General features: G+C 37.9%; 1 protein-coding gene across 1 annotated transcript in view; it reads left to right on the top strand.

Annotated features, from left to right (window-relative positions):
- Positions 1-21,519, top strand: part of LOC110449456 (piezo-type mechanosensitive ion channel component 1-like) — a 122,477-nt gene that overhangs the window by 70,575 nt on the left and 30,383 nt on the right. The window contains 17 exon segments of the mRNA XM_021496332.1: positions 877-1,077; positions 1,534-1,735; positions 2,161-2,268; positions 2,660-2,822; positions 5,683-5,868; positions 6,291-6,348; positions 8,554-8,674; positions 10,420-10,564; positions 10,850-10,874; positions 11,178-11,308; positions 11,703-11,866; positions 13,787-13,983; positions 14,414-14,483; positions 15,882-16,045; positions 16,319-16,410; positions 18,895-18,957; positions 21,076-21,337. Coding sequence (XP_021352007.1) covers positions 877-1,077; positions 1,534-1,735; positions 2,161-2,268; positions 2,660-2,822; positions 5,683-5,868; positions 6,291-6,348; positions 8,554-8,674; positions 10,420-10,564; positions 10,850-10,874; positions 11,178-11,308; positions 11,703-11,866; positions 13,787-13,983; positions 14,414-14,483; positions 15,882-16,045; positions 16,319-16,410; positions 18,895-18,957; positions 21,076-21,337 — 2,352 coding nt within the window.

Genomic DNA, 21,519 nt, shown 5'->3' with positions numbered 1-21,519 from the left:
TTTTAATGCATGCAATGGAAAATGACGAACCAGTTACAGCGGTGCTTTTTACGATTCAGACTACCGGTAGCCGACGGCTACGTACGTCACGGGTGAGCGCTCTGACCGAGCTCAGGTAAAATTGACTGGTGCGAGCAGCTACACTGCCGATAAGATAAGCCTGTTGCGGACGAGAGCGTGGCCGGTCGGCAGACATGAGAGAACCCGACAGAACAAAAGATATTCGTAAACTAAACGATTTCTGCTAAAATTAAACGATTTGCCGCGAGAGGTCAACGCTCCACCAAAACGGAACACTGTTCCTTGAAACGCAAACACTGTTCCGTGAAAAGTTAACATGCAGTTATAAAACAAACACTCTGTTTTAAAAACAAACGATTATACTCAAAACTAAACACAAGTCTTCGAAGAATAAACGTCGGTTTAAACAATAAACGGTGACTCGTCAAATATAAACGATAATCCAAAAAATACACACAAAAAGAGAACAACTGAACGATTTTTGAAAATTAAACGAAAAAATGAAAAAAATACACGGTAAGGGTCCACCAGTGACTGCTGATAGGCCCATGTAAAGCCCACTTCTATATATTTATATATACTGCTGTTAGGCCCATGTAAAGCTCACTTCTATATATTTATATACACTGCTGTTAGGCCCATGTTCAGCCCACTTCTATATATTTGTATATACTGCTGATAGGCCCATGTTAAGCCCACTTCTATATATTTATATATACTGCTGATAGGCCCATGTAAAGCCCACTTCTATATATTCACATATACTGTTGATGGGCCCATGCTAAGCCCACAGATTTATTGAGGAGAAAAAAAATCTTAGCTTTGTGAAATATATATTACATGTGCTGTTTCCAGAACCACATAGCTATCCTGCTATTGATAGCCTTCGAGAGGATAGTGTTTTACCACCAGCAGCAGCACTACAACAGAGACAGCTTCGTTAAACCAGCCCGGGGCATCATCTTTCCTGAGATCAGACGACCTGATGCAGACAAGAACCTCATCGCATGTGCCAAGTTCTTGGCTAACTACTTCTTTTACAAGTTTGGTCTGGAGGTGGGTTTTGATATAATATTAATAATAATATAATAATTTGAGGTTCTTATATACCGCTTTATTACAACTTAGTTCGTAGGTCGTCTCAAAGCGGTTCACCAATTATTATCCATAGTTATAGGGCCTTTAAAACCAGCCAATATCTTTCTCAAACTCCCTGGGGAGCATACAGCCGGTGCTGCCATTTCAGCGCTCAATGCTAGAATTGCACAATTCTAGCACTGCCCATCCACGTACTCATTTATAGCTGAGTAGACTGGAACAAGCAGAGTAAATTATCTTGCTCAACGATACAACACAGTGCCGTGCCGTGCCGTGCCGTGCCGTGCTGTATAAAACTGACATCACTGTAAATTCATGTTGATGACAGAAATATTGGTCAGAATACAGTTACATATAGTATAGATCTATTATACAATTTTGTTATACAAATGTGTTTTCTTTGTGACTTACCAGGTTTGTTACGTGATGTTTGCTGTGACGATCAGTGTACGAGTAGACGCCTACAGTGTTTTGTACGCCATAATACTGGGCACGCTGCTGTTCCTTTCCCGACGACAGAACGCCACCATCTGGCCTCTGTTCACAGTCTTCATTGCCATCCTTCTGCCTCTACAGTATCTCCAACGCCTTGGGCTCCCGGCGGGGCTTTGTATAGGTAAGGCTAGTCACCCTATCATATTTAGGATCAAGGGGAGATCACTCATGGTCTTTGACATTACCTTTGACTGGTTTTTTCCTGTCAGTTGTATACAACTAATGAATTCGCCAGTCTTAAAGCATTGGCCATATAATGATGAAAGAATTTTTTATGTAATAAATATTTGAGAACTGATAAAGAGAATGTCAGTGACTTTTTCTGATTGGATTTTGCAATGATGGAGATTAAATGGAGTTTCACAATTCTGAACTGGTGTAGCACTGTCTGTGTTATAATCTGTGTAAACACTGTGTAAACTGATTATCTGAGCATCAAGAGAGTTTGGTGTATTAGACATGCTCAAGTATACACCTGTTAGGTTAAGGTTGTACCTAATGTAATGTCCCAGGTGGCCTATTTGCTATGTTACATACTTGTTACAGAATACCCCTGGCCGTGGGATGAGGATGAAGCCACAGAGAGCCTAGAACGCTGGTTGGTCCTACCAAACTACTTCATAACACAGTGGCCTGAGGCCCGCAAGTTAGTGGGTAAGTTTTGTAGCGGACAGATGATGTTAGATGTTTTGTTGTTGTTGTTTTAATGTACAAAATACGTCCATAAATCTGATCCTCCTCATCGTGCTCACATTGTACAGACCAGGAAACCATTAGAAGCTAAATTATCTAACAGACAGAGAACAATAAAATGTGGCTAGACCAGGATCCATTACCTCAATCTCTAAATGCTAGACTATCATCTTACCACGAACATATAGACATTCAGTATGTAGCTTATAAGACATAAGGCAAAATTAAATACCTAATTATTAAGGCATAAAGCTAAATTGAATAACCCACCATTTAGACATGTAGCAAAATTAAATATCAGGCTATATCAAAAGAGAATATGGTCATAATGTTGATGACGTTTTTGTTCCAGCTGACTTTTTCCTGTTGCTGTTCATGGCCCTGCAGTGGCAGGTGTTCCGGAGGGAATCCGGGCCGAACATGGCCACCTATGGAGGGGGAGACAACTACGACATCCTTCAGGAAGTGGAGGGCAACGTTCCTAATCCTGTAGAGGATTTCACCAGTGTTGTCAAGTAAGTCATACATCTTTACAGAAAAGTATGTCATACGTCGTCACAGTCAAGTATGTCATATGTCATTACAGTAAAGTATGTCATACATCTTTACAGAAAAGTATGTCATATGTCGTCACAGTCAAGTATGTCATATGTCATTACAGTAAAGTATGTCATACATCTTTACAGTAAAGTATGTCATACATCTTTACAGTAAAGTATGTCATACATCTTTAAAGTAAAGTATGTCATGTGTCCTCACAGTCAAGTATGTCATATGTCATTACAGTAAAGTATGTCATACATCTTTACAGTAAAGTATGTCATACATCTTTAAAGTAAAGTATGTCATACATCTTTACAGAAAAGTATGTCATATGTCGTCACAGTCAAGTATGTCATATGTCATTACAGTAAAGTATGTCATACATCTTTACAGTAAAGTATGTCATACATCTTTACAGTAAAGTATGTCATACATCTTTACAGTAGAGTATGTCATACATCTTTACAGTAAAGTATGTCATACATCGTTAAAGTAAAGTATGCCATGTGTCCTCACAGTCAAATATGTCATACATCGTTATAGTAAAGTATGTCATACGTCATCAGAGTCAAGTATGTCATACATCATTATAGTCAAGTATGTCATACGTTGTCACAGTCGAAGTATGTCAAAAGTCTTTTAAGTAAAATATGTCATATGTTTTAGTCATAATCTCATATGGAGTAGAACTTTGTTTAGATCCTTGTAAGTCCTCCACAAAAAACAAGGGTTTCATCCTCTATTCACACATCTTCTCTACATCCTTAAAATATATCATTACAAAATTGAAGTCACTGTATGCCACCTTGTGGACGGTACACGTAGACTGATTTGATCCTTTGATAAACAACTATGGAATCTTCCAGTAGACAGCGTAAACATTGACTGGCGTTGAAGTTGAGTCCTCTGCCATCGTCAAAGGATAGGTAACAACTACTGATTGGTCAGCTTTCTATACATGGAACCAATCAAATAGCTAATTGTGTACTTTTGATTTTGTTCCGACATATTCCTAGGGTGTAGAGAAAATATTTGTATGTGACAGGAGATCTTAAGTTTCCTAGATGTGTGTTAGGTGATGTATGTTATTCTGGTATAACCCTATTAACAACTGATATGTATATGTTTGTAAATCGTATCTGGACATAGCGAAGTGCGGTTTCGTTGTGTACATGTACTGATGACACTTTGTGTTTGTAGGTCATATCTGGACATAGCGAAGTGCGGTTTCTTTGTGTACATGCACTGATGACAATTTGTGTTTGTAGATCGTATCTGGACATAGCGAAGTGCGGTTTCTTTGTGTACATGTACTGATGACACTTTGTGTTTGTAGGTCATATCTGGACATAGCGAAGTGCGGTTTCTTTGTGTACATGCACTGATGACACTTTGTGTTTGTAGATCGTATCTGGACATAGCGAAGTGCGGTTTCTTTGTGTACATGTACTGATGACACTTTGTGTTTGTAGATCGTATCTGGACATAGCGAAGTGCGGTTTCTTTGTGTACATGTACTGATGACACTTTGTGTTTGTAGATCGTATCTGGACATAGCGAAGTGCGGTTTCTTTGTGTACATGTACTGATGACACTTTGTGTTTGTAGATCGTATCTGGACATAGCGAAGTGCGGTTTCTTTGTGTACATGTACTGATGACACTTTGTGTTTGTAGATCGTATCTGGACATAGCGAAGTGCGGTTTCTTTGTGTACATGTACTGATGACACTTTGTGTTTGTAGATCGTATCTGGACATAGCGAAGTGCGGTTTCTTTGTGTACATGTACTGATGACACTTTGTGTTTGTAGATCGTATCTGGACATAGCGAAGTGCGGTTTCTTTGTGTACATGTACTGATGACACTTTGTGTTTGTAGATCGTATCTGGACATAGCGAAGTGCGGTTTCTTTGTGTACATGTACTGATGACACTTTGTGTTTGTAGATCGTATCTGGACATAGCGAAGTGCGGTTTCTTTGTGTACATGTACTGATGACACTTTGTGTTTGTAGATCGTATCTGGACATAGCGAAGTGCGGTTTCTTTGTGTACATGTACTGATGACACTTTGTGTTTGTAGATCGTATCTGGACATAGCGAAGTGCGGTTTCTTTGTGTACATGTACTGATGACACTTTGTGTTTGTAGATCGTATCTGGACATAGTGAAGTGCGGTTTCTTTGTGTACATGTACTGATGACACTTTGTGTTTGTAGATCGTATCTGGACATAGCGAAGTGCGGTTTCTTTGTGTACATGTACTGATGACACTTTGTGTTTGTAGATCGTATCTGGACATAGCGAAGTGCGGTTTCTTTGTGTACATGTACTGATGACACTTTGTGTTTGTAGATCGTATCTGGACATAGCGAAGTGCGGTTTCTTTGTGTACATGTACTGATGACACTTTGTGTTTGTAGATCGTATCTGGACATAGCGAAGTGCGGTTTCTTTGTGTACATGTACTGATGACACTTTGTGTTTGTAGATCGTATCTGGACATAGTGAAGTGCGGTTTCTTTGTGTACATGTACTGATGACAATTTGTGTTTGTAGATCATATCTGGACATAGTGAAGTGCGGTTTCTTTGTGTACATGAACTGATGACACTTTGTGTTTGTAGGTCGTATCTGGACATAGTGAAGTGCGGCTTCTTTGTGTACATGTACTGATGATAATTTGTGTTTGTAGATCATATCTGGACATAGTGAAGTGCGGCTTCTTTGTGTACATGAACTGATGACCCTTTGTGTTTGTAGGTCGTATCTGGACATAGTGAAGTGCGGCTTCTTTGTGTACATGTACTGATGACACTTTGAGTTTGTAGATAGTATCTGGACATAGCAAAGAGCGGTTTCTTTGTGTACATGTACTGGGCCACCATGTTCATCGTGTTCCTGGCAGGCGTGACTCGTATCAACATCTTCAGCATGGGCTATGTGATCTCAGTCTTCTGTTTCATGTGGTATGGACAGGAGTTCCTCCTTAAGCCTCTCAGCAAGATCAGGAAAAGGTTTGTGTACAATTTTCTCCTGAAGTCCTCGGCAAGATCAGGAAAATGCGTGTTTCTGTTTTCCTCCTCAAGTATCCTTTAAGATCAATAGAAGCTACCCTTATATGTTGGTTCACGTCCTATTGAGGCTTATCCACAAGTATATGTATAATATATGGTGATCAGTGTAGGTTCAATAATGGTGATCAGTATGCTTTCATTCCATATGGTGCTCACTGTACATGGTTATTGTAAAGTTTGGCTACTGTTAGAGGTGTGAATGGTTTACATTGACACATTATAATGATGACAACATTTTGTCAATATGTGTGGATGGAAAAAGTTTTTCAACAACAAAGAATTTGTATAATGTAGTTTTTGAAATAGGAAGGACATTTATTGTGGAGGATATTGAAGGCATGATTGATTTTCTTATTTTTCAGTTGGAATTTGCTGATTGGTTACAACTTTGCTGTACTGTTCCTGAAAGCGTCACTGCAGGTAAGAACTTTGGCTTAATACATCACACTTTGTACTGTAGTACACAGGCATTGAACGGCTGAAATGAATTTATTTTATGATGAGCATTCTGATATATGTGTCCTCATTGTAAGAAAAGATGTATTTCACTATAATTACTTATATTATCATAAGGAAAGGTAAAAAAGAAAACGTAGTGAACCAGCATTCTTACAGAGTGAGTGAGCAAACATTCTTACAGAGTGAGTGGGCCAACATTCTTACAGAGTGAGTGAATCAACATTCTTACAGAGTGAGTGAGCCAACATTCTTACAGAGTGAGTGAGCCAACATTCTTACAGAGTGAGTGAACCAACATTCTTACAGAGTGAGTGTGCTAACATTCTTACAGAGTGAGTAAACCAACATTCTTACAGAGTGAGTGTGCCAACATTCTTACATAGTGAGTGAGCCAACATTCTTACAGAGGGAGTGAGCCAACATTCTTACAGAGTGAATGAGCCAACATTCTTACAGAGTGAGGGAGCCAACATTCTAACAGAGTGAATGAGCCAACATTCTTACAGAGTGAGTGAGCCAGCATTCTTACATAGTGAGTGAGCCAACATTCTTACAGAGTGAGTGAACCAACATTCTTACAGAGTGAGTGTGCTAACATTCTTACAGAGTGAGTAAACCAACATTCTTACAGAGTGAGTGTGCCAACATTCTTACAGAGTGAGTGAGCCAACATTCTTACAGAGTGAGTGAGCCAACATTCTTACAGAGTGAGTGAGCCAACATTCTTACAGAGTGAGTGAGCCAACATTCTTACAGAGTGAGTGAGCCAACATTCTTACAGAGTGAGTGAGCCAACATTCTTACAGAGTGAGTGAGCCAACATTCTTACAGAGTGAGTGAGCCAACATTCTTACAGAGTGAGTGAGCCAACATTCTTACAGAGTGAGTGAGCCAACATTCTTACAGAGTGAGTGAGCCAACATTCTTACAGAGTGAGTGAGCCAACATTCTTACAGAGTGAGTGAGCCAACATTCTTACAGAGTGAGTGAGCCAACATTCTTACAGAGTGAGTGAGCCAACATTCTTACAGAGTGAGTGAGCCAACATTCTTACAGAGTGAGTGAGCCAACATTCTTACAGAGTGAGTGAGCCAACATTCTTACAGAGTGAGTGAGCCAACATTCTTACAGAGTGAGTGAGCCAACATTCTTACAGAGTGAGTGAGCCAACATTCTTACAGAGTGAGTGAGCCAACTTTCTTACAGAGTGAGTGAGCCAACATTCTTACAGAGTGAATGAGCCAACAAACTTACAGAGTGAGTGAGCCAGCATTCTTACATAGTGAGTGTGCCAACATTCTTGCATAGTGAGTGAGCCAACATTCTTACAGAGTGAGTGAGCCAACATTCTTACAGAGTGAGTGTGCCAACATTCTTACAGAATACAGTGAAACCTGTACTTAGGGACCAACCATCCTCAGAACATCTGCAGGCTCTTCAAAATTCCCATAAATTGGTCACTTAATACGACTTCAAATCACAATAACATCAATCACTTTGACAAACAACTTATTTACAGTTGTGAGCAAACTGAACTTGGTATCTAATGCACTTTGTAGTGCACACGTAGTGAACAAGGAAGTGCACTAGACAAACAATTGAAATGCACCTCACTTCAGTGTTAACCCAAGTTCACTTCAGTGTTTACTCCAGTTCACTTCAGTGTTAACTCCAGTTCACTTCAGTGTTTACTCCAGTTCACTTCAGTGTTAACTCCAGTTCACTTCAGTGTTTACTCCAGTTCACTTCATGATATGAAAATTAAAATAATAAAGGAAAAATCATCTTACTGAATTATTTCAATATCGATATACATATTTTTCCAGATTACTGAAAATTTCAACATATATACACGATAAAGAGAAATCGTACACTCTCTCTGGTGATTATAGAAAATCCATAGATATCTGTATTATTATAAAGGATTTGGAGTAGTTGGTTATGAAGCATCTCTTTGGAAAATGGTTTAATTTTCTTTATATAAATAAAGGGCTTGCCCAACGTGTAGGGGCTATGGGAGTATGTCCTTATACAGATAGGAATGATATTCAGGTCTATATTCCTCTTGCTTCCATTAATCCTGATTACACAACGGAAATTCTAAAAGTATTGATTAACAGGATTATATATGTGTTACAAATTCCTACGAACGGTTGACTGTTACAGCTGCTGGGCTGTGTCTACATCAACAAGCTTTACGATGGTCAGTGGTGTTGGCTCGTACAACTTCTCGGTCTCACCTGTCTCACCTCACCTGATATATCCTCCGCCAATAAGTGGAGCAAAGGTAAGATCACAGGTCAAACATATCAGTTACAGGTCAAACATAACAGTTACAGGTCAAACATAACAGATACAGGTCAAACATAACAGTTACATGTCAAACATAACAGTTACAGATCAAACATAACAGTTACAGATCAAACATAACAGTTACAGGTCAAACATAACAGTTCCAGGTCAAACATAACAGTTACAGGTCAAACATAAGAGATACAGGTCAAACATAACAGTTACAGGTCAAGCATAACAGATACAGGTCAAACATAACAGTTACATGTCAAACATAACAGTTACAGATCAAACATAACAGTTACAGGGCAAACATAACAGTTACAGGTCAAACATAACAGTTACAGGTCAAACATAACAGATACAGGTCAAACATAACAGTTACAGATCAAAAATAACAGTTACAGATCAAACATAACAGATACAGGTCAAACATAACAGTTACAGGTCAAGCATAACAGATACAGGTCAAACATAACAGTTACAGGTCAAGCATAACAGATACAGGTCAAACATAACAGTTACAGATCAAAAATAACAGTTACAGGTCAAACATAACAGTTACAGATCAAACAGAACAGATACAGGTCAAACATAACAGTTACAGGTCAAGCATAACAGATACAGGTCAAACATAACAGTTACATGTCAAACATAACAGTTACAGATCAAACATAACAGTTACAGATCAAACATAACAGTTACAGATCAAACATAACAGTTACAGATCAAACATAACAGTTACAGGGCAAACATAACAGTTACAGGTCAAACATAACAGTTCCAGGTCAAACATAACAGTTACAGGTCAAACATAACAGTTACAGATCAAACATAACAGATACAGGTCAAACATAACAGTTACATGTCAAACATAACAGTTACAGATCAAACATAACAGATACAGGACAAACATAACAGTTACAGGTCAAACATAACAGATACAGGTCAAACATAACAGTTACAGGTCAAACATAAGAGATACAGGTCAAACATAACAGTTACAGGTCAAGCATAACAGATACAGGTCAAACATAACAGTTACAGGTCAAGCATAACAGATACAGGTCAAACATAACAGTTACATGTCAAACATAACAGTTACAGATCAAACATAACAGTTACAGATCAAACATAACAGATACAGGACAAACATAACAGTTACAGGTCAAACATAACAGTTAGAGATCAAACATAACAGTTACAGGTCAAACATAACAGGTCAAACATAACAGTTACAGGTCAAACATAACAGATACAGGGAAAGCCAACCTTCTAGTGGTTGTGATCTATAGGTATTGTATGGACTCAATCTGATTACTTCCTCTTTTTCCATTGCTTGCTTGGAAAAAGTGGTAAGCATATGAAAACTGCATGATTTGATCTGTTAAGTGGAACATTTCAAAGAAATGAGGCAAATGTGAATAAAAAAATGTATTATATGTTTATCTAAATATTAAAAATTCTCTCTTACGTCAAAATGATAATTAAAATAAAGGTATTAAAGAAACCTGATTGTCTTTTGATAATATGGTTGTTCTGAAACATTGAACATTTTAAGTATGATCGATATGCAAACAAAATTAACATGTGGGAAATTATATGTTTGAAGAAAATCTAAACTGAGTTGAATTTCTGCCGAGTTCTACCGAAATCTTACTGCCAGTAGCTGTGATCTTTGTTTATGGGGAAGGCTAACGAGGTTCAGTACGTGTATTTTACTGTATTGATGTTTGGTAGATTGCAGTGTGGAGGAGGATGATACGGGTCTGATGTGGGACGTCGTCTGTTTTACCTTCCTACTGCTGCAGCTACGAATCTACAACAGTCACTACTTCAGACATGTTGTATCCAGCTCAGAGGCCCAGAACAGACTAGCGTCAAGGTAAGATACTGTCTCAGACATGTTGTATACAGCTCAGAGGCCCAGAACAGACTAGCATCAAGGTAAGATACTGTCTCAGACATGTTGTATACAGCTCAGAGGCCCAGAACAGACTAGCGTCAAGGTAAGATACTGTCTCAGACATGTTGTATACAGCTCAGAGGCCCAGAACAGACTAGCGTCAAGGTAAGATACTGTCTCAGACATGTTGTATACAGCTCAGAGGCCCAGAACAGACTAGCGTCAAGGTAAGATACTGTCTCAGACATGTTGTATACAGCTCAGAGGCCCAGAACAGACTAGCGTCAAGGTAAGATACTGTCTCAGACATGTTGTATACAGCTCAGAGGCCCAGAACAGACTAGCGTCAAGGTAAGATACTGTCTCAGACATGTTGTATACAGCTCAGAGGCCCAGAACAGACTAGCGTCAAGGTAAGATACTGTCTCAGACATGTTGTATACAGCTCAGAGGCCCAGAACAGACTAGCGTCAAGGTAAGATACTGTCTCAGACATGTTGTATACAGCTCAGAGGCCCAGAACAGACTAGCGTCAAGGTAAGATACTGTCTCAGACATGTTGTATACAGCTCAGAGGCCCAGAACAGACTAGCGTCAAGGTAAGATACTGTCTCAGACATGTTGTATACAGCTCAGAGGCCCAGAACAGACTAGCGTCAAGGTAAGATACTGTCTCAGACATGTTGTATACAGCTCAGAGGCCCAGAACAGACTAGCGTCAAGGTAAGATACTGTCTCAGACATGTTGTATACAGCTCAGAGGCCCAGAACAGACTAGCATCAAGGTAAGATACTGTCTCAGACATGTTGTATACAGCTCAGAGGCCCAGAATAGACTAGCGTCAAGGTAAGATACTGTCTCAGACATGTTGTATCCCGATCAGAGGCCCAGAACAGACTACCATCAAGGTAAGATACTGTCTCAGACATGTTGTATACAGCTCAGAGGCCCAGAATAGACTTGCATCATTTTAAGGATTTTTTACAATAATTTAACTAAATTTTGATGAATTTCAGTCAAATTTATGTGTGCTTCTATAATTGCAATGCTCAGACATCAGAGAGGAATAGAATGTGTTAATGTTTGGAGCATTACTTAGGTTGTTTACTGTTACAGAGGTGCCGAGCTCATCAACATCATCCTGGTACAGTACGTGAAACAACAGAAGGAAGATGAACAGAGCGTATTGCTGGGAATCAAAATGAAGATGGAGAGTCTGAAGGAGAAGCAGAAGGCCAAGGTCAGGAAGGACTACGTGGAGACGGAGGAACATTTCCAAGGTAAGGTCAGGAAAGACTACGTGGAGACGGAGGAACATTTCCAAGGTAAATAGTGCTAGGCCAAGGTCAGGAAGGACTACGTGGAGACTGAGGAGCATTTCCAAAGTAAATAGTGCTAGGCCAAGGTCAGGAAAGACTACGTGGAGACGGAGGAACATTTCCAAGGTAAATGGTGCTAGGCCAAGGTCAGGAAGGACTACATGGAGACGGAGGAACATTTCCAAGGTAAATAGTGCTAGGCCAAGGTCAGGAAGGACAATGTCATTAAACATCTCAATCAGCCAAGGTAATACCTAAGTGCTACATGTCTAAGGCAAGTTCATGTTCAGTGTCACTGAGAGTAAGTTTGATTATTGTATTAAATCTTCACTAAAGCAATTTATTTTTTAAAGTATGACCTTGAAACTTTAAACAAAAAAGGACTGACTTACTTTGTCAAATAAGTCAAAAATTTCAAACCACTTCTTCTGAAAAATGGAAAGGCCTAGAGTCAATAATATTTGGCTAGTAGCTTTGATTAATGATCCAGTGTAAGTTCTTCGAAAATTAATCTTGACATATTTTCAAGTTCACGTGGGTCAAGTATGTCACAATATAGGCCTAGAGTCATATATGAGGTTACACGTAGTATCTCCATCAAACACTGAATTCTTCAAAAATTCTTTCAACTATATCAGTGTTGTGTCATGGAATAATCTTCCAAACCAAATTAAGAATGATATAACAGTCTTCACGTTTAAAAAAAATCTCAAGAGTCACCTATTGTCTCTTTACTTAAATGGATAAATGAACATTATCAATTTCATGATAATAAAAAGTTTGGTATTGAAATTCCACAGGACACTGTCAAAACCTCTAATGTAAGGTTCCACATCTGCTGTTAGTATATGCAAGATATTGTTGGACAAACGTTACCATAGACATATCATTACAACACATCTAATTCTAGTCAGTTTACAGTAATCTCATTAATTGATTGTGTTTGTAGTTTGTAGTTATATCATATCATTGTTTTATGTAATCTCTTTATGCATTCATGTACTGTATGTGTTTGAGGGCCGCATGGAAGATTAGTCTTGTACTAAATGTGTAACCCTCTTTAAATGAAGTTATTATTATTAATGAAAATGGCTTTGACCTACTTTTCAGGTCACAGGGATAAAATATGTTAAAGTTTTTGAACTTTTCATCCAAAGAATCAAAGGTCTTAGGGTTGTGATATTTGGCTAGAAGCTTACTGGGATCAGCCTGTTAAAGTCTGCGAAATAAAGAATCAAAGGTCTTAGGGTTGTGATATTTGGGGAGAAGCTCCTTGGATCAGCCTGTTAAAGTCTGCAAAACAAAGAATCAAAGGTCTTAGGGTTGTGATATTTGGGGAGAAGCTCCTTGGATCAGCCTGTTAAAGTTTGCGAAATAAAGAATCAAAGGTCTTAGGGTTGTGATATTTGGCGAGAAGCTTCCTGGTATCAGCCTGTTAAAGTCTGCAAAACAAAGAATCTTGAGCTGCTATTAAGGTCACAGAGGTCAAATGTTTTAAACCTTTCAGCGACTTCTTTTGAATAACATAGAGACCTTTAGTGATAGTTTGAGCAGTAGCCTGCTGGGATGAAGGGCTATCAAATGTGTTCAAGTAAAGTACTTTGATTCGGCCTGTAGCATGCTTGATTAGATGTCTATCAAGTTTGTTTCTCCATTGAATGACCTTGACAAATCGTAATTCATTGCGAGACTGTTAGATGCAAACTTTTGTTAGTTTGTAATTTAATATGTGGTTTGATAACAATGTGTAGCTTTATTTTTGATGAATGTTGTGTGTTATTTATAGCATTCAGGTGACCTGTTAATTGTTTTGATACGGTTAGGTGTTAACTGATTTATTTGTAGCGACACGCCTGGGTGACTTTTGTTTGTCATTTGTAGCGATACGGTCTGGCGACTATTACCTTTTTGATGAGGATGTGGAGAAGGAAGATAAAGGCAAGGTGGATAGCCTAACATTTGGGGAAGGGAAACCAGAGGATGAGGACGGTAGACTCAGCCCCACCGCGCTCATCAGTACCGCCATCACGTCAGGACCAGGCGCAGCAGTAGAAATGGCAGACATAGTCGATGAGAAGGTAGTTAATGTTACTATGTACAAATACTCTTGTTTTACAAGGTTTTATGACATTCATGTTAGTGAAACTAATTCTAACACAGTTCCATTTAGATATGTTCAAAAATATTTCACCTTAAATTATTAACTCTGAAAGGTTTTCAATTACTTGTTAATGGGCAGTGTATAGTTAATTATCTCTTTTTTACAATGGCAGGATCAAATTGGCTTTTTTAGGGATGTAAAGAAGTGAACCCTAATTAATGAAATTTAATTTCTGGCTCTACACAACAGTAAAATAATATTATTTTACATTACTTTATGTTGGGTTTTTTTCCAAAAAAATAAAATAACAATGTTGTCATCTGAATAACTGGCATCCTTTACTTTTGCCATGATGGAGTATCATCACATTGTATACATGTTAGTGATTGAAGTGTTAACTTCCGCAGGAGGCAGGGCAGAAGGAAAAGAAAGAAAAGGACAAGGACAGTCAACTGTCAGACGACGAATCAGACAAAGGTTTGATATTCTATTTCTAAGATTGATTGGCGAGTAACTTTTAGCCACATTGGAATCTTGATGCTGGACCTTTGTCAGTCTTAAACATTAGATGTTGCTGGAATCTTGGCGTGCTGGCTTCACAGGACCAATAAAGTAAAAACCTGTATTTAGTGACCATTTTCAGGAAACCCATAGAGTGATCTCTTACTGCAGGTGGTCCTTTAGTACAGGTCCAGTTAAAAAAGAAACAGCAATGGAAAATTTCAACAGTGGTCTCTTAACACAATGGTCTCTTAACACAGTGGTCTCCTAACACAGTGGTCTCTTAACACAGTTGGTCTCTTGATAGAGGTAGTTTGGAGCGGGTGTTATGATATTTAAATTTTTTAAAAAACCTATTGTTTTTAGGTCACCTGAGCTTTTAGCTCAAGTGACCTTTTGCTATCCGTCTTCGTCCGTCGTCGTGCGTCGTCCGTTAACATTTTACATTTTCAACTTAAGCTGAAATACTGGCGAAGGGATTTCATTAATATTTCATGGGAAGGTTACTGACATCTCCCTGACCAGGTGTTATTATTTTTCGGGCTGATCAGAAATCCAATATGGCCGCCACGGCCGCCATTTTGAAAAACTATTTCAAACATAAGGCAAGTTCTGCTGGGTAAATTGAACTGAAACTTGGTAGGAATGATCGACTCATGGTCCTGACAAAGTGTTGTTATTTTTCGGGTCATTCAGAAATCCAATATGGCCGCCACAGCCGCCATTTTGAAAAACTATTTCAAACTTAAAGTCAAGTTCTGGTAGGCCGATTGAACTGAAACTTTGTAGGAATGATTGACTCATGGTCCTGACAAAGTTTTTTTTTTTCTATCAAATATGGCCGCCAAAGCCGCCATTTTGAAAACTATTTCAAACTTAAAGTCAAGTTCTGCTAGGCCGATTGAACTGAAACTTGGTAGGAATGATCGACTCATGATCCTGACAAAGTGTTGTTATTTTTCGGGACTATCAGATATCCAATATGGCCACCACGGCCGCCATTTTGAAAATACCTATTTCAAAGTTCTAATAGGCCGATCTAACTGAAAATTTGTCTAGGAATGATCAGCTCATGGTCCTGACAAACCTTAGTTAACGTTATACTTAAGAATGTTTTGCTCAAATTGGTACATATTTCAACAACAAAAAATAAATACTACATGGAGGACTCAGGTGACCGTTAAGGCCCATGGGCCTCTTGTTAGAAATAATAGTTTGTAATTTCGTTTTCTTGATTTTTTCATGTCATATTAGTGTGTTTATGCAAGAATAAGATAAACTGTTTGGATAGATTCTATCTGGCAGTAAACTCTGTTCGCTGAATATTATTATTTTTTTTACTAAATACAAACATTTACATGATGTGTATTCCAGAAACGTACGTTCAGAAGTCGTGGACCTTTTTGAGGTTTATGGCTCGCCTACTTGAAAGCTTTGCTGATTGGCTGATTGAGATGTTTAATGACATATCCAAGAATTACCGCATGGTGGCTTCTACGCTGGAGGAGGAAATGAAAGAGGAAAAGAAAAAAATACATGTAGGTTGTTAAGTACAGTAACACCCAGTAAAAAGCCCTAATCCTAACCCTAATTAACATCATATATACAATATAGCTTGCACATATGTGCTGAAAATAACCAATTTTTCTGAGAGATTACTTACTGTATCAATTGATAAGGAGGCTCGTTTACAAAGTTGAATAGTTTGCCAACACTAATTCCTTAGATAATCACTGCTAATATTGTACAATCCCATCCCCTCAATCAGGAATACAAGTATTCGCAAAGTTAACATGTTTCTGTATCCCCAGGCGGAGAGATGTCAGGTAACCTCCATGCAGGAACATCGTGTAGACCTGGACATTTCGGGTGACGAAGCCGATGCCGCGGACGGACAGCCTTCGTAAGCCAAACCCTCATATATACAATGTCATATTAAACCGTGTCCAGAGCTGGCTAGTCCAATGTTGTTCATACTAGCCCCCTTTTCATATGCAGATGTATTGAGAAATTGAGTTCAATGTATTACCCAATGCTGATCTTTATTACCAGGTATACTCTCACTATTTCTCTAAATGAACTGGACAGATCCTTTTTCTATTGTTCATTTTGAGTCCTAGTTTTGCAATACCCCTTTGGTGCATGGTCAAGGTCACTGATGTCAACAGATCAAAGGTCAAGGTCAGAGATGCCAACTTCTATATTCTTGCAACACGAATAGTTAAATTATGAGGCCATCTGTTAGGATTTTCAGCAAGTGCTTAATGGTATAAGGTCAAAGTCATTTAGTTTAAGGTCATTGTCATTTTTATAAACATTGCGTAAAATCACAAAGTAATATTGTGGGGATTGATGTCAAATAACTCAAAGGTGGTAAGGTCAAAGTCATATGATGAAAGGTCAAGGTCATTAAGGTCAAATATAATATCTTAATGGTAAACATCATATAATGACTTAATGAAGTAATATTTAGAGGTTATGTTATGGTGTGTATTTCCCTTGATGTAAGGTCAAGGTCAAATAGTTGAATGTAATTTGATCCTCATGATAAATATTGTCAAAAAGGTTATGCTTGATGCAATGTCAAGGTCACTGGTTAAGGTCACTGATCAAGGTCACTGGTTAAGGTCACAAATGTCAAATACATCCACACATTTCTTAATGGAAAACAGTTCATAATATCATAAAGAAATAGTGTTGAGAGTCATGCCAAATGGCCTGTTGGTGTTTGGGCAAGTTGTCATGGTCAAAGGTCAAGGTCAGAAAGGAAAGACTTATCACCTTCTTAATGAGAAACTGTGTGTAACACCATTATGAGGCGTTATTGTGGGGATTGACGCCAAGACCCCGTTGATGCAGGTTAAAAGTCTAGGTCTTGGAGATACATTCCTCATTCCTGCCCAGTAAAACATTTGATAATTACAAAATTGATGTCACTAAGACAAATCCCTGGATATCATACTAGGCAAAGGATCCTTCTTCTGTGGTATATTTATATAAGCTCTTTTGCTGGGCACCAATATCTTACCTGGATCTGTTTTATTTTATATGCATATTTAAATGGAATGTGTAGGATTTCAGTCACTATTAGGTCCCATCAGCCTCGTCTTTACTAATACTGTAAAAAAATGTAACAAAGCTGAGGGGTTGATGAAATGCAATAAATTATCTTGCTTTTACCAGAAGTCATTTCAAAGCTTGGCATTCACACTTTTTATTCAGGAACAAACTCTAATATGCATGAGTTGGTAATAAGCATGACCTTGTAACTGTGTTTGTACTAACAATGTTGGACTGTCCTCAGTTTACCTGTAATAAGTGTGGAAGACACTATAGTCACCCAATGGATTTCAGTAGACCTATCGTCTGTATCTTAGATATCACTCTACGCCATATCCTTGGTATAGTTCTCAAAGATAAAGCCAACCATGATCAGAGTGTAAACATATATGCAAAATGCAAACAACTTTTTTTTTAAATTTGATAAAATTTTATATTTGGTAATTAGGACACCGACCCATTCAAAGTCTTGATAATGAATTCCTTTTATCACGATAAACATCTCAATATTGTCAGTTTGTACCTAAATGTATGGTATTTAAAGTAAGTTTTTTTTAATGTACTAGAACTAGAACGTCAATGAATATGGCATTAAAAAACAGTTCATTGAAATCATCAAGTGTTATTGGGATAACTTAAGTTCTGACGATATAGAGGAATGATTGGTGTAGATTATACACTGAAGGTCTACCTTGAGACTGTTCAAGGCCCAGGTGACTATTTTGTGTAACAGTTTGTCTCGTTAGAACGTTTGTTACCTGCATGTGTGAGAAAACCTTGGTTTGTGTTGTGTTTATTCTGTTGTAAGCCAGTCACCACACAACATTTATTTTTATTTTTTGAAAATGTCAAATTGTGCCGTGTTGAAATTTAAGATTTCCTCAGTACTACAGAGAAACCTGAATGTCATTGAACAGTAAAATTAAACCTCGTTATAACCTCCCTCCTTATAACGTCCCTCTTTATAACGTCCCTCATTTACCACCTCATTCACTGCCACATATTCAAGGTTCCGATTTCCTTTTTCACAGCATAATTTCCTTTCCAATTTCACAATAGTGACCTATGAAGAAGCTTAATTCTATATTGATACTTATTTTAAAATATTAACTTTTGTGTTAAATGAGAAAATTGTGAAAATAACTTTGATGCTGCCCTAAGTATATAAAGTCTATAAAAAGTACTCAGTTTTCTATTGATTCTGGTGTTAGTTTTATTAATTTTGGAGAGTGGTATTTAGTTGTAAGATGTGTTGTGATTGGCTGGAAATGTCGTCCAATCCTGGCTGTTGTCACATGTACTGTTTAACTACTATATTGCCTTCCAGTTCCGATGTGACAGAGTTAGTAGAAATAACAACGGAGACAGGTCTAAAGCTGCCATTGTCAGGGTAGGAATGTTCAACACACAATATACATCAGCACTACCAAAGGAAATACAAATTGGGCAACAGGCAAAGCCTATAATAACCCTCTCCTTAAAGGACTCGCACGACTAAATCATTTACTATATGTTATTACTAAGCTTTTGAGCTAATAGCTTTAAATATTTGAAGTTCAACACTAGTGACAACTGTCTAGATTCATAGAAACATACCTGACAAAGGCTTCAAAAGACATTTTTTTGCAAGTTTAGTGGCGAGTTTGGTGGCAAGTTTAGTGGCTAGGGGTTTAGTGGCGAGGGGTTTAGTGGCGGGTTTAGTGGCGGTTTAGTGGCGAGTTTAGTGGCAGGTTTAGTGGCTGGTTTAGTGGCTGGTTTAGTGGCGAGTTTAGTGGCTGGTTTAGTGGTGGCAGGTTTAGTGGCGGGTTTAGTGGTGGCAGGTTTAGTGGCAGGTTTAGTGGCGGGTTTAGTGGCGAGTTTAGTGGCTGGTTTAGTGGCGGGTTTAGTGGCAGATTTAGTGGCAGGTTTAGTGGCGAGTTTATTGGCAAGTTTAGTGACATATAGGAGCGCTACAGGCTTCTGCTTCTGACAACCGGAAGTTTACAAGCCTAACCGGTGAAGTGGGACGGGAACACCCCTGACATTTGACCCAATATAAATCTGCCGTCACATATTCAAATCAACGAAAACTATTAATTTTTTCAAATTTAAACATCTGAAGATTTTCTTCAATAAAAAATATGTCAATATTTACACTTTTAAATCACTTGTAGGCACTGTATTTAACCGGAACAAATTTTAGGTAGGGATTACAATCATATGAAACACTTGCTGATTTAGTTGTGCGAGTCCTTAAAACGTACACAGTGCAAACAAATGGCAGCTCGTAATTGTTTTTGTTTTTGTTGTACTAATTATTATAACAATTTGTAATCTGATCAAGGTAATTGATGATAAACTGTAAAAGTTTATGTTTTTATAGTTTCTTATTTCTGCACTTATATGCTAAAAAAGTCACTTCGGTGGGATTTATTTTATTGCGGAACTCAAATCTAGTGCTAATGGCACAACGTGCTACTAAACGGATAAATTAATTCACAATGTTCTACTAATTTCACAGGTTGTCTATGTTTGGGAAAAATTGTCTCTGTGAAAATTGTGAAATTCATAACCCTGTGAATAAACAAACCTTTACAGTAAATATATTTAGTTGATCAGAGAAATAGATAAGTTGATCAGAGAAATAGATTAGTTGATCAGAGAAATAGATTAGTTGATCAGAGAAATAGATTTAGTTGATCAGAGAAATAGATTAGATGATCAGAGAAATAGATTAGTTGATCAGAGAAATAGATTAGTTGATCAGAGAAATAGATTTAGCTGATCAGAGAAATAGATTTAGTTGATGGGAGAAATAGATTTAGTTGATCAGAGAAATAGATTTAGCTGATCAGAGAAATAGATTAGTTGATCAGAGAAATAGATAAGTTGATCAGAGAAATAGATTTAGTTGATCAGAGAAATAGATTTAGTTGATCAGAGAAATAGATTAGTTGATCAGAGAAATAGATTTAGTTGATCAGAGAAATAGATAAGTTGATCAGAGAAATAGATTTAGTTGATCAGAGAAATAGATTAGTTGATCAGAGAAATAGATTAGTTGATCAGAGAAATAGATTAGTTGATCAGATAAATAGATTTAGTTGATCAGAGAAATAGATTAGATGATCAGAGAAATAGGTTAGATGATCAGAGAATTAGATTTAGTTGATCAGAGAAATACATTTAGTTGATCAAAGAAATAGATTAGTTGCTTATTGTCAGTGTTAGTAAATAAATTGTATCTTTAATTGTGTTCGTTCCTGTTTTACTTACTATCGTAATAATGTGTATAGTCTGAATAAGATAAGTTGATTTAATGATCAGATAAATAGATTTATTTGTTAGATAAGTTGATTAGCATAATTAATACATTAATTGCTAGTCTTCAGTGTGGCTTATTCCTGTACGTGGTGCCTAATGTTCCCTGGTATCTGATACCAATTCTACCTCCCTGCTGAAGTGTTCCTACATTATAACACTAACTGATGATGGGGAAGTAAAGTCTGTACTTGATTACTTTGTTTAGTGACGATGGAAGCGATGGTTTGACCGCCAAGAAAAGTAAGTTTGAGAGCAGCAAGCCGAAGATTTTCTTGTTACTGGAGGCGTGTTACTACCTCATTATTTCCCGCTCCGAGATGGTGTGTTACTTTCTGATGATCCTGAACCAGATCCTCAATGCCAGCCTGCTGTCCCTGCCCCTCCCACTGATGGTGTTCCTGTGGGGCATGCTGTCGGTGCCACGCCCCTCAAAGACATTCTGGGTCACTGTCATCACCTATACAGAGGTGGGTCAACTAACCTCACGCGGCAAACAACAGAATCTCCTTCCAAACTGATTATTCACTCAATTGTAATGTATCAGAATGCAGAGGTTGGAATGAAACTGCAATGATGGAATAGTTCGATGGACCACCTGGTCAAATATTTTTGTTTTGGCACACGTACATGTAATATATCAATTAAGTAA

Source organism: Mizuhopecten yessoensis, unplaced genomic scaffold (genome assembly GCF_002113885.1).
Source record: "Mizuhopecten yessoensis strain PY_sf001 unplaced genomic scaffold, ASM211388v2 scaffold4615, whole genome shotgun sequence".
In the NCBI taxonomy this organism is placed as follows: Eukaryota; Metazoa; Mollusca; class Bivalvia; order Pectinida; family Pectinidae; genus Mizuhopecten; species Mizuhopecten yessoensis.
The sequence above is the reverse complement of the archived record's forward strand: the minus strand, read 5'-3'. Positions and strand labels throughout refer to the sequence as shown.